At 41.8% G+C, this 14,859-nt stretch overlaps 1 protein-coding gene across 1 annotated transcript in view; it reads right to left on the reverse strand.

Annotated features, from left to right (window-relative positions):
* Positions 1-322: 322 nt before the first annotated feature.
* Positions 323-14,859, reverse strand: part of LOC124552567 (coiled-coil domain-containing protein 12) — a 29,102-nt gene continuing 14,565 nt past the window's right edge. The window contains exon 3 of the mRNA XM_047126889.1: positions 323-948. Coding sequence (XP_046982845.1) covers positions 745-948 — 204 coding nt within the window. The 3' untranslated portion in view covers positions 323-744. The remainder of the gene's footprint in view (positions 949-14,859) is intronic.

A 14,859-nucleotide genomic window follows, 5' to 3' on the forward strand; every position in this document is an offset into this window, starting at 1 on the left:
GATAACCATAGTTTTTACATTTTTTCAAATCTCTTAATGTTTTTACTCTAAGACATGTTACTCTCATCACATTTCTGTGTGACACCTTGCTTTGTGTTCTAATGGCAATGTTTTACTATTTAATTAGAGGAAAGCAATAATGGCAAAGCATTACATTTATATAATGTATTGAGATCATTGTTTTATTTGATTACACCTCATACTCCTAACAAAAGTTTTTAGAGAAAATGTTTTAAACATTAATGGCAAGGTCTTGTCAACTACAAAATTCTGAAAATGCCTTTCTGAACAGACACACAAGTTAAAAATAAAAATAATAAAACTGTCTGAAGGTGTACCTTTAATTGTGCTGTATAAGATGTAATTATCAATCATTATGATCACGAATTATATAATTTGTGCCAGTAGCACAATTACAGACAAGATGCATTGCTAATACAGTCTTTCAGTACAAATTTCCATACACAATCTGAGACTCCAGTCGCACTTTCGCTAGTACTGGTATATGCCTGAGTGCAACTGACTGCACTTCGATATACGGGAAACAGTTCAGTGCATCAGCTAAAGACACGCTACCGAGCAGATTAGCTCACAGCTTGAAACATCGACCGTTCTGCGATTGCAGGTGAAAGCCACTGTGACTGACGGGGTTACTGCCACTTGCTGGCAGCAGGCAGCATTCCCAGCAGCTTCAGCACCTATTACAGGAACCTGCAGACTCTACAGAAAGAGGGCCGCATCCCGTCAATCTTCGTTGGCAGCATCCATCTGGTTGATGCGTGCACCGGCATTGACACTGTTGGCGAGGTCCTCCTGACCCTTCCGGAGTCTGTCGCGAATCAGCTCCGCAATCGCCTTCTGCGTCCTCCTCTCGAGCCGCTCCAGCTTCTTGGCGACGTCACGTTTCAGGTCCCAGTCCGGTTTGCGTGGTGCAAGATTTGTTATGTCCTGCGCAACATTAAAAAATTGACTCAGTTACTCGAGACCACATTGGTCACTAAAAGGGGAAGTAATTAGAGGGTTACTCACACGTACTTTCTGTGTTTCAGAAGATGACTGCACAAAAACAACAAGACATACAGAAAAATGACACATACAGTGGCTACGGCATCTCTCCAAGTTGCGATTTGTAATATCCACAGTGGTACAGTTATGATGCGCACCAGTTGGAAGCAGGCACATCAGAATATGGCATCTAATAGAGCAATGAGTGCATTTTGTGTCCTCGAGTTCATCAAGTTGTGATGGCCAGCGACGATTTTGTACCAAATACTGGGGAAAGATGCAACAAACAAGCCTATCTCTGAATAGCACAGCAAATACTGAGACTGACTGCCTTTGTGGTGCAAAGAAAACAGGCTTGCCAGGATTGTCAACAGATGTGGAGTATGAGCAGCTATCATTCATCAGGAGTCCAAAGAAATTGAAGACATGTGCAAACTGAGAACAGCAGGTACTGCAGCAATGGTCTGGAAGATTCAACACAAACATTTACATATACATTCATATTGGTTGCAGTTGCTACATGCACTGACAACTCGGGACATTGAGCTTCATTCTGATTTTTGCAATGGTTTGCAGTAGCTACTGGAGGAAGACAGTTTTTCAGAGAAGTCTGTTTTCAGTGTAAAGTATCCTTTAACAAGTCTATAAAGGTGAATTGCCATAAAATGCGTATTTGTGGCACAGGAAAACCACACGAGATTGTGTTACACATTCGTGTTTAGCCTAAAGTTAACATATTTTGTATCATGCCCTCTACAAAAGTTTACAGACCATTTTTCTTAGTGGAGTAAATTGTGACTGGTTTCAAGTACTTGGATATGCTGCAGCAATGGCTTTAGTCACAATCACAGCAACACAGTGGAAACTTTATTTTGCAACAAGATGGTGCTCCACTACAATTGTTTTCATATTTTTGAGATTACCTCAAGGCAAACGCCTAAGCACTGGACTGGATGTACTTCCCATTGAGACTCTCTTCTTCAGTTGGCCCCACCATCACCTGACCTAACCCCACGTGATTTTTTCCTTATGAGGTTATGTCAGATCACGTGTTGCTGCGTTGATTGCTGTTTAATTTGTAAGAGCTACAAGGGAGGATAATTAGTGTGGTCACTGATAACGACTGTGACATTGACGTTTGCCACATCACAAATGGTGCCCATATTGAGCAGCTGTGACGCGAGTTAAAGATTTGGAGAGATACTAATGTGTGTATGTATTTTCTGCATGTCTTGTTGTTTCCCTGCAGCTGTCTTACCTAATTAAAGGTAACAAACATGCACTGAATGTCAGGCTTTAGTTGGTAACTTTATTGTTTCTCAGTAGCCAAAAACCAGGTCTTTCGACACCTTACCACAAAAATATGGACAAACTGGTTGAACAGCACTAAGGCCTGACTGAGACCAAGACTGATATGAGCACCAATCTACCTGGAGGGGGTAGTGGGAGTAAGGAGGAGGTATGGGGCCAGAAGGGGGAGGGGTAGAAGGGTAGGGGTTGGGAGAAGATTCTAGTGCTGCCTGATGGAGCTTGCACAGGCATGGTATGCACAGGATAGGGCTGCAAGGTGCTGTGTCAGAAGACTGTGGTGGGAGGGGTGGGTGGCAAAAGGAGGTGGGGGAGGGAGGGAGGAGGGAAAGAGGGAGGGAGGTGAGTGGCGCAGAGAGATTACATAGGTCTGTCGGCAGGATAGACGGCTTGAGCAATACTGTAGTGGGAACAGGAAAGGGGATTTGCAGGTGGTGGACAGGGACTAGTAAAACTGGAGGTCACAGAGGGGGGCACGGGGATGGGGCAGGGGGGCTAAGCAGAGTTATCACATGCACAATCTAGAAAAGCTGGTGCCAGTTCAAAAAATTGAGATGGTATCCCACTTGTTACTGTCGATGTCACCTCCCACTACACTAACAATCCCAAAGACATGATCTTGCCACTAGTGAACACTACTTTTCCCACCTCCCGAGTGACTTCAAACATGCAACCTCCTCCCAGGTCACCACGACCAATTACACCTTCACCTGTTCCCTATGAAGACATCAACTACAAACAAATCCATGATACAGCAATAAGCACCCACAAGGCACCATCCTATACTAACCTATTCGTGGGCCATGTAGAGGAATCCTTCCTAACCAGTCAGAATTCCAGGCCCCTCACCTGGTTCAGATTCACTCATGACATCTTCATGATCTGGTCTGTGGGTGAGGGCACCATGTCCACATTCCTCCAGAACCTCAACACTTTCTTCCCATTCACTTCACCTGGCCCTCCTCAGTCCACCAAGGCACTTTTCTTGATGTACACCTCACCTCAAGAATGACTACATCACTACTATTGTCCACATCAAACCTACCAACCACCAGCAATACTTTCATTTCCACAACTGCCACCTATTACACACTGGAAACTCCCTTCCATATACCCTAGCCATCCATGTTCATCACAACTGTAGTGACAAGCAGTCCCTCTCCTGATATGACAGAAGCCACACTGAGACCTTTACAGACCAAAATGACCCTCCCAACTGTGTTCACAAACAGATATAATGCCTTGTTTCTCCAGTCCCCTACCACCTCCACATACCCACTATCCGTCCACAAAAGTGAACTCCTCTCTTGAGTCAATACCACCCAGGACTGGAGCAACTCAATCACATTCTCTGCCAGAATTTCGACTATAACTTGTGTCCTAAAATGTGAAATATCATTCCAGCTATCCTCCCCATCCCTACCTACACAACATCCTTGGCCGTCCCTCCTGCACCCCTGTTCCCAAAGCTCATGGCTCATATCCCTGCAAAACACCCAGATGCAAGATCTACCTCACACATCCTCCCACCACCACCACCACCACCACCACCACCACCACCACCACCTACTGCAGTCCTGCCACTGCCATTTACGGCTCCATCAAATGCAGAGCCACCTTCGGAAGCAACAACGTTATCAGCAGACTTAGCTACAACCACTGTGCCACATTCTACATGGGCATGACAGCCAATAAACTGACTGACTGCATGAATGCCCACCACCAAACTGCGGCCAACAGACAGTCGGACCACTCACTTGCTGACTGAACATGCCGCCCTAAATGATGTGCTTCACTGTAATGACTGCTTTGCACCCTATGCCATCTGGATTCTTTCCTCCACCACTAGCTTTTCTGAATTGTGCAGATGGAAACCCTCTTCAGGACACATCCTTTGTCCCCGTAACCTCCTGGCCTCAACTTTCACTAGTCCTCCACCTGCCTATCCCCTTTCCTGCACCCTCTCCAGTATTACATACGCTTTCTGTCCTGCTAATGCACCAACGCACCTACAACCCCTTTCCTCTTCTCTTACTTCTCTCGTCTCCCTGCTCCATTATAGCCCAACCTAGCAGCTGTATCCTGTCCCTACCATGTATCTGCAAGCTCCCACAGATAGTATTAGAATCACCTCCCACCGCTACCCAGCTATATCTCCCCTCTTCCTGCCCCATTCCGCCTCCATATCCCCACTGCTCAATCCACATAGCTTGCTCTCATATCAGACACATGCACACTTAGGCCTTAGCATCAAGTCACGTGGCCACATTTACACATGTTCTTGTTGCATAAATGTGAGAGAGTTCTGCTTCTGAATGAGGACTCTGCCAAAAAGCTGCAAATAGCAGGTAGTTATAATTACAGTGCAGCTACTCCCAGAGATCCAGGATGGGCTGTAATTACAGTCTGACAGTGAAACTAGGTAGATATTCTAAAGCACTAATGCAGAACCAGTTTATGCTGGGAATAAATAAATAATTAAATAAATAAATCCAATTTTGGCCAGCAGGTGCAAATTTGGCACTGTTAATTCAAGAAAGACATACCCAAATGTTTCCATATGTACTGGATTAGGAACGGGATGTGGGCAGAAAAGGTTAAACAAGTGAGAAAGGTGTAAGTTGATTTTGTTATTAACTGTGACTTACACATTTGGTCAATATGAACACCGGAGACATCGCTGAAATGTTTCCTCCACAAAATGACGTAATCAACAGTTTCTCACAGCTGTTCCCACACAAACTGAGCAATATCGTCCTGAATACTGGCCTTCAGATCAGGTTGTGACCAAACATTTCACTGCTAAAAGCATTTATTTTATGTATCCCCAGAGCCAAAAGTCACAAGGATTCAGATCTGGTAACCTTGCAGGCCATGCAGCTAGAAAACCTCTGGAGATAACATGTTTGTGGATTGTTGTATTAAGCAGATCTTTCATCGGCCTATCAGTACAAGGTGTTGCCCTAACTTGCATGAGAACAGTGGTTTCCACACAGTTTCACTCTTCCAAAGCAGGAAACACATACTGTACAAGTGAACTCGATAATGTGCAGCTGACAGGGTACACCTGAAAGGCCTTCTGGGTGTATTCTTTTCACAGAAGAATGGACCAAGAATAAAGGGGCTTGTGAACACACACCCCCCAGTCACCCCTGTAGTGTACAATGTGCCTTGTCACTCGACAGAATATTGCCCGGCCACATGTTGTCAACTTTAATCCGTGCCAGAAAACAAAGAGCAGATACAAAACGTTGGTGATCTTGAGGTTTCAGTTGCTGGACTGTCTGGATCTTGTATGGGTGTAAAATAGTCTGCAAAAGTTTCCGTACTGCTGACCTCGGGATGGACAACTGTCGTGACACTGCACGAACACTAGCAGTATGTGGGGCAAATACTGCATGGTCCATTACAGCAACAGCAATAACTTCCACAGGGATATGATGCCCACACCAAGATCACCCATGTTTTCGAATTTCATCACCATCTTCTTTAAACCATTTAATGACATCAGGCCTCTCCTCAGACCTTTTAGTTGGTGATACTCCCTCAGCGATGCACTTTAATTACATTCATTCACAAAGAACAGTTTCACTAACAGCACACTGTCTCTTGACAGCCATACCATTCCCTCGTATTATGGCATGTCAAATGACAGTGTGGATGTCAGACCATCATAGAAACAGTGTGCAGCACTACATTTGCATCTGGTGGCCACAACTGGAACTAATTTGTTTTCCCAGTTTACATCGGTTCCGCATTAGCACGTCTGTCACGTTTCATTGCCGTATGATGATTACTGCCAGTACTGGACATCTCCTGAGCAGCTCCACTTCAGAAACACCGGTTGGTTATAATTACTATTTTTTCTCATTGTGCCTGAGTGCAACTCAAAGCCTCCTCTATGTGATGAGCAGCAATCTGTCCTTTCCATATTCTTATTCGATCCTGGGCTTTCCATTGTTGTGTGTGCACAAATGGGTAGGACTGCAAACAGCACACTTGGTCTGCTAAGCAGACACTAATGGACCTTCTGGTTTCCCAGATGTTGTATCTCCTACACATCTGTGGTATTAAGGGCTTTTACTGTATTACTTGTGGAACCTCTCAAAGCCTGCCACAGATTGTTGGAAAAATAAATTTAAGCTGAGGACAGAATTTTAAAACAAAAGTTCAGCCATCAAGTCATGTCATACAAGTACATGGAACGTTTGTAGAGAAAACCATTCCCTCACTGTTCCCCAGATATTTAAATGCCCTCTTGCCTCCTCAATTTCATGCATCCTGTGTCAGGTTCCTTTTCTGATTAAGTTAGTTTATCCAAGGAATGATACAATATGGATGGGCTAAGGTACGCAGAGTTCGCTTGACACACAATTACTGTATGGACTGCATGCAATGGGGTAGTATTAATGCAGTGGAGACTTGAGTTGCAAGTCACAGTTCATTGGAAAACTCAAGACATTCTGGCAAGCCACAACTTGTCTGCTCTTTATTGATTCAGACACCCTATCCTGGACAATTCATACCTACAGTGAATGGAGACTTGGCTTGCTCTGCTGTCTATTAAGTCACTGAAATAGACTGTCCACCACCTCACTTAATTCTTTTAAACAAAACACACCTGCTGGAACCGAAAAGGAAGAAAATAAGAGTTGCTCCGCATGTTTAAATGGCATATCATTAACAGGAAAGCATTTATGGGTCTATTGTGAGCAGGAAATAACTCTTGTCTGACGAGGTCCAGGTTCCATATTAATCTTTCTTCCTTTTGGAATATGCTGATGAAGTAGCTCCACATATACAACTTTTTGCCAGACGAAAGGTGCATACCTGAAGGCTGGAGAATTGCACAGTAACATCAACATACAGAAAAGTAAATACAAGTAATCCACTAATTTTAGACCCATATCATTAACATCAGTAAGTAGTAAGCTTTTTGAACATATATTGTATTCAACCACTATTAATATAGCTCAAAGAAAACGATCTACTGACACCTAACCAGGTCTGATTAACAACATACTGTTCTTGTGGAAAACAACAGGTTATTTATTCACAAGTGGTAACACTGCTACTGACAGGAAATAACAAGTTGGTTCCATATTTTTAGACTTCTAGAAAGCTTTTGATATCATTTATCATAAGCAGCTTCTAATCCAACTGCGGACCCATGGAGTATCACTTCAGCTGTGAGGCAGGATTTATGATTTCCTGTAACTGAGGGGAAGTCATCTCGCAAACAGTATCTTGGCTTCCCTGAGAATGTTATAGGCACTCTGCTATTGAATACATACATTAATGTTTTAGGAGACAATCTGAGCAGTCCTCTTAGATTGTTTGCAGTCGATGCTGCCATTTACTATCTACTAGAATCACTTGAAGATCAAAACCAATTTAAAAATTATTTAGACAAGATACCTGCACAATGCCAAAAGTGGCAACTAATGCCAAACAATAAAAAAGTGTGACGTCATGTAAAAAAGTACAACAAAAATTCCATCAAATTTCAGTTTCATAATAATACAAGATGAAAGACTGCAGATTCAACTAAATACTGTACATATAATTACAATTAAAAACAACTTAAATTGGAACCATCACATAAATGCAATAAATCAATTGAAGAGATGTCCTACACTGTGTTTGTCCATCCTCCTTTTGAGTAGTGCTGCATGGGTGGGATCCTTAGCAGATAGGACTGACAGTGGACTTCGAGAAAGTTTGAAGAAGAGCAGCTCATTTTGTATTATTGTGAAATGGGGCTGAAAGAGTCTCATGGACAAGATAAGTGAATTGGGCTGACAATCATTAAGGCTAAGACATTTTACATTGATGTGATATATTTTCATAAAAATTCAATTGTCAACTATCCCCTATTAATGCCAAAATATTTTGTTTACTATAACCTAATTAGGAAGAAATGACCATTGTACTAAAATAAGACAAATCAGAGCTCGCACAAAAAGATTTAGATGCTCATGTTTCACAAGAGAACCATGAACCATGGACCTCGCCGTTGGTGGGGAGGCTTGTGTGCCTCAGCGATACAGATAGCCGTACCGTAGGTGCAACCACAAAGGAGGGGTATCTGTTGAGAGGCCAGAGAAACACGTGGTTCCTGAAGAGAGGCAGCAGCCTTTTCAGTAGTTGCAGGGGCAACAGTCTGGATGATTGACTGATCTGGCCTTGTAACACTAACCAAAATGGCCTTGCTGTGCTGGTACTGCGAACGGTTGAAAGCAAGGGGAAACTACAGCCGTAATTTTTCCCAAGGGCATGCAGCTTTACTGTATGGTTAATGATGATGGCGTCCTCTTGGGTAAAATATTCCGGAGGTAAAATAGTCCCCCATTCGGATCTCCGGGCAGGGACTACTCAAGAGGACGTCGTTATCAGGAGAAAGAAAACTGGCGTTCTACGGATCGGAGCGTGGAATGTCAGATCCCTTAATCGGGCAGGTAGGTTAGAGAATTTAAAAAGGGAAATGGATACGTTTAAGTTAGATATAGTGGGAATTAGCGAAGTTCGGTGGCAGGAGGAACAAGACTTTTGGTCAGGCGAATACAGGGTTATAAATACAAAGTCAAATAGGGGTACTGCAGGAGTAGGTTTAATAATGAATAAAAAATAGGAATGCGGGTAAGCTACTACAAACAGCATAGTGAATGCATTATTGTGGCCAAGATACATACGAAGCCCACGCCTACTACAGTAGTACAAGTTTATATGCCAACTAGCTCTGCAGATGATGAAATTGAAGAAATGAATGATGAAATAAAAGAAATTATTCAGATAGTGAAGGGAGACGAAAATTTAATAGTCATGGGTGACTGGAATTTGGTAGTAGGAAAAGGGAGAGAAGGAAATACAGTAGGTGAATATGGATTGGGGGTAAGAAATGAAAGAGGAAGCCGCCTGGTAGAATTTTGTGCAGAGCGTAACTTAATCATAGCTAACACTTGGTTCAACAATCATGAAAGAAGGTTGTATACATGGAAAAACCCTGGAGATACTAAAAGGTATCAGATAGCTTATATAATGGTAAGACAGAGATTTAGGAACCAGGTTTTAAATTATAAGACATTTCCAGGGGCAGATGTGGACTCTGACCACAATCTGTTGGTTATGAACTGTAGATTAAAACTGAAGAAACTGCAAAAAGGTGGGAATTTAAGGAGATGGGACCTGGATACACTGAAAGAACCAGAGGTTGTACAGAGATTCAGGGAGAGCGTAAGGGAACAAATGGCAGGAATGGGGGAAAGAAATACAGTAGAAAAAGAATGGGTAGCTTTGAGGGATGAAGTAGTGAAGGCAGCAGAGGATCACGTAGGTAAAAAGACGAGGACTAGTAGAAATCCTTGGGTAACAGAAGAAATATTGAATTTAATTGACGAAAGGAGAAAATATAAAAATGCAGTAAATGAAGCAGGCAAAAAGGAATACAAACGTCTCAAAAATGAGATTGACAGGAAGTGCAAAATGGCTGAGCAGGGATGGCTAGAGGACAAATGTAAGGTTGTAGGTGCTTATCTCACTAGGGGGTAAGATAGATACTGCCTACAGGAAAATTAAAGAGAACCACTTTTATGAATATCAAGAGCTCAGATGGAAACCCAGTTCTAAGCAAAGAAGGGAAAGCAGAAAGGTGAAAGGAGTATATAGAGGGTCTATACAAGGGCGATGTACTTGAGGACAATATTATGGAAATGGAAGAGGATGTAGATGAAGATGAAATGGGAGATACGATACTGCGTGAAGAGTTGGACAGAGCTCTGAAAGAGTTGAGTCGAAACAAGGTCCCGGGAGTAGACAACATTCCATCAGAACTACTGACAGCCTTGGGAGAGCCAGTCCTGACAAAACTCTACCATCTGGTGAGCAAGATGTATGAGACAGGCGAAATACCCTCAGACTTCAAGAAGAATATAATAATCCCAATCCCAAAGAAAGCAGGTGTTGACAGATGTGAAAATTACCAAACTATCAGTTTAATAAGTCATGGCTGCAAAATACTAACGCGAATTCTTTACAGACGAATGGAAAAACTAGTAGAAGCCGACCTTGGGGAAGATCAGTTTGGATTCCGTAGAAATACTGGAACACGTGAGGCAATACTGACCCTACGCCTTATCTTAGAAGCTAGACTAACGAAAGGCCAACCTACGTTTCTAGCATTTGTAGACTTGAAGAAAGCTTTTGACAATGTTGACTGGAATACTCTCTTTCAAATTCTGAAGGTGGCAGGGGTAAAATATAGGGAGCAAAAGGCTATTTACAATTTGTATAGAAGCCATATGGCAGTTATAAGAGTCGAGGGGTATGAAAGGGAAGCAGTGGTTGGGAAGGGAGTGAGACAAGGTTGTAGCCCCTCCCCGATGTTATTCAATCTGTACATTGAGCAAGCAGTGAAAGAAACAAAAGAAAAATTCGGAGTAGGTATTAAAATCCATGGAGAAGAAAAAAAAAACAAACTTTGAGGTTCGCCGATGACATTGTAATTCTGTCAGACACAGCAAAGGACTTGGAAGAGCAGCTGAACGGAATGGATGGTGTCTTGAAGGGAGGATACAACATGAACATCAACAAAAGCAAAATGAGGATAATGGAATGTAGTCGAATTAAGTCGGGTGATGTTGAGGGAATTAGATTAGGAAATGAGACACTTACAATAGTACAGGAGTTTCGCTATTTGGGGAGCAAAATAACTGATGATGGTCGAAGTAGAGAGGATATAAAATGTAGACTGGCAATAGCAAGGAAAGCGTTTCTGGAGAAGAGAAATTTGTTAACATCGAGTATTGAATTAAGTGTTAGAAAGTCGTTTCTGAAAGTATTTGTATGGAGTGTAGCCATGTATGGAAGTGAAACATGGACGATAAACAGTTTAGACAAGAAGAGAATAGAAGCTTTTGAAATGTGTTGCTACAGAAGAATGCTGAAGATTAGATGGGTAGATCACATAACTAATGAGGAGGTATTGAATAGAATTGGGAAGAAGAGGAGCTTGTGGCACAACTTGACTAGAAGGAGGGATCGGTTGGTAGGACATGTTTTGAGGCATCAAGGGATCACCAATCTAGTATTGGATTGCAGCGTGGAGGGTAAAAATCGTAGAGGGAGACCAAGAGATGATACACCAAGCAGATTCAGAAGGATGTAGGTTGCAGTAGGTACTGGGAGATGAAGAAGCTTGCACAGGATAGAGTAGCATGGAGAGCTGCATCAAACCAGTCTCAGGACTGAAGACCACAACAACAACAACAACAACAACAACAACAACAAAAACATCTAAAAGTGAAAAGATTGAAAAATTATAAAAGTAGCTGTATGAAGCCCATGCCAAAAACTTAAGTGTGAAATACAGAGTAATCAACAATATTAGGAAAAGGATAGATTGCTAGTCATCGTAAAGATGACCCATCGAGTTGCAGATGCATTATAGCTTTTGGCCAATGTTTTACTCAGCAAAGAGCCCCCCCCCCCCCCACACACACACACACGCTGAAGAAGGCTTCATCCAAAAACTATTATGTGCAACAGTCTTTCGACCGCCTCTGTCTGCAACTCAACAGGTTATCTTTACGGTGACTATCAACCTATCCTTTTCCTAATATTCCAAACTGGAATTTCCAATGTTTGTTACAGAGTAATTGTGTAGATTAAGATGTGATATACAAATAGAGCTTTATAAGTACATAGATTGCTTATGATAAAACCGTCAAACATGCTTGCGGTGCAAGGAGAGAAGAACAAACTAAACAACTACAGTTAGGGGTGTTATGTACAGAAAAGAAAAAAAGAAAACTCATGTTGAAGAAAGACCAAATATTTAAGCGGACTAAAGATGATTGCACATCATAGATCTGTTATTCTTTGTTATTGTTATATAAAACAATCTTCAATTAAATTATTATTTAAAAGCACCAAATGATTTTTCCTCCGACATGAAATAGAATAACATATTTTTCAATGCCAGCATAAGGTGACTGAGTGGTGTTAAGTGCTGCAGAGGTTGCCAGTTCTCATCCACTTAATGGCAGATCTTTATTTTGAGGTTCCACAGTCTCTGTTTTATAACTCACTCTTCTTTCTGAAGGAAACATTGCCATTAAGTCTGTGATAGCACAGAAGTTGTCACTCTCCAGTGCTGAGAAGCTAGCTGAGTTGACTTAAGGAGCTGCAAGCCACACCTCACTTTTGTAAGTCATGATTGCTTTTATTAATACAACAAACCTTACCAGTGCAGCTGCAGTAACCAAGAAATACACGAAAACAATCCAAGTAACACAAATATGGCTTTATTCATGAACCTTTGACAGTAACAGAAGTAAGTCTTTTGCGACTACACACATGGTGTTCAGAAAGAGCTGAAATTGTTAAAATTGAACAAAGATCTAGATCTTGATGGAATCTCCGTCAGCTTCTATACTGAATTTGCAGCTGAGTTAGTCCCTCTTCTACCTATAATCTATCCTAGATCCTTTGAACAAAAAAAATATGCCCTGTTCTTCAAAAAACCAGAGGTCACAAATGTCTACAAGAAAAATAGTAGAAGTGATCTACAAAACTACCATCCAGTATCCTTGACATCAATTTGTTGTAGAATCTTAGAAAATATTCTCAGTTCAAATATAACAAGGTACCTTGAACAGAATGACCTCTTAATGCCAATCAGCATGGATTCCAAAAACGTTGATCATTTGAAACCCAACTTGCACTTTTGTCATGTGAAGATGAAAGCTTTGGATTAAGGCAATCAGGTAAGTTGCAGTATTTCTCAATTTCTGAAAAGCATCTGATTGAGTACCACATCTACACTTCTCTTCAAATGTTTGATCATATTGGGTATCAAATGAAATTTGTGACTGGATTGAGGACTTTTTAATAGGGAGGACACAGTATGTTATCTTGGATGAAGAATCACTGACATATGTAGAACTAACTTTCGGCGTACCCCAAGGAAGTGTGTTGGGATCCTTGCTGTTCATGTTGTATATTAATGACCTTGCTGACAATATTAACAGTAGCATCAGGATTTTTGAGAATGAAGCAGTTATCTATAATGAAGCGTTAGCTGAAAGAAGATGCATAAATATTTAGCCGTATCTTGATAAGATTTCAAAGTGGTGCAAAGACTGACAACTTGCTTTAGATGTTCAGAAATGTAAAATTGTGCACTTCACTTGGAATCGATCAACTCATAAAAATACCTTGGTATAATGCTCTGTAGGGATATGAAATGGAATGGTCACATAGGCTCAGTTGTGGGTAAAGCAGGTGGGAGACTTCCGTTTATTTGTAGAATACTGGGGAAGTGGGATCAGTCCACAAAGGAGATTGCTTATAAATCATTCGTGCGACCCATCCTAGAACACTGCTCAAATGTGTTAGACCCCCACCAAATAGGACGAACAGGGGATACTGATTGTATACAGAGAAGGGCAGCATGGATGGTCACAGGTTAGCTTAGCCTGTGGAAGTGTCGCACAGATACTGAAGGAACTGAACTGGAAGACTCTTGCAAATGGACAAACTATCCCCAGAAAGTCTATTAAGAAAGCCTGAATAGCTGGCTTTAAAGAATGATTCTACGAATATACTACAAGCACCTGTGTATTGCTCACACAGTGATCATGATAGTAAGATCTGAATAATTACTGCATGCACAGAGACATTCAAAACAATCATTCTTCCTGTGCTCCATATGTGGATGGAACATGAGGAAACCCTAATAACTGGTACACTGGGACATATCTTCTGCCATGCGCCTCACAGTGGTTTGTAGAGTATAGATGTAGATTTGACTTTATACAGAAGGTACAAAATAAATGACACACACAGCATCTGATGTGAGAGGTACAAACTAAAAGAACATAGTGAGAGTGAGTCAGTGCTGTCTCCATGTGAATATAAATGCACTCACCGGCAGACAGTGCAGCGGAGATTGTGCCGTGTGCATGCTTCCTATCGGCAGCCTCTAGTGGCCAGTCCACACTTATACAATTGGCGGTTGATTTAACACTACACTCCACACACTCACTTGCACTAGTAGCAGGACACAGCAGTAGAGGACGAGTTGCTGCTAGCCACAGCTCACACTATGCTGGAGATACACATTTACTGGTACCAAATTGAGTTACAGCTCAGAAACGACGAGTTTCGAGCTGTGGCCCACTTTTATTGAGCAATGACTTCAACATCTTGTATTGCACCTAAAAAGAACTAGCTCATCTGTCACATGCTTCGCTGAACAGTTATGAAGTTTCTGCTCTCTCCTCTGTTTTATAAAATTTCTTTTCTCTACTCCTGTTCACTTTATAATGTACTGCCACTGTCACAATTAAAATGTTGGGGAGCTGGGGTATTCAAGTGCTGTCAATGCAACTATGATGAGCCTGCGAAAAAAATTTTCATGTGGCACCCACTCAGTATAACACACGTTTGCATCAGTGTACAGGGTTTATCTGGGTAATAGTTGCAAAGGTAACAGAGGTAACAAACTGAATGGACAAAACTATCCACTGGAGGAAAAAAGTTTCTTTA

Source organism: Schistocerca americana, chromosome 10 (genome assembly GCF_021461395.2).
Source record: "Schistocerca americana isolate TAMUIC-IGC-003095 chromosome 10, iqSchAmer2.1, whole genome shotgun sequence".
NCBI classification, from domain to species: Eukaryota; Metazoa; Arthropoda; class Insecta; order Orthoptera; family Acrididae; genus Schistocerca; species Schistocerca americana.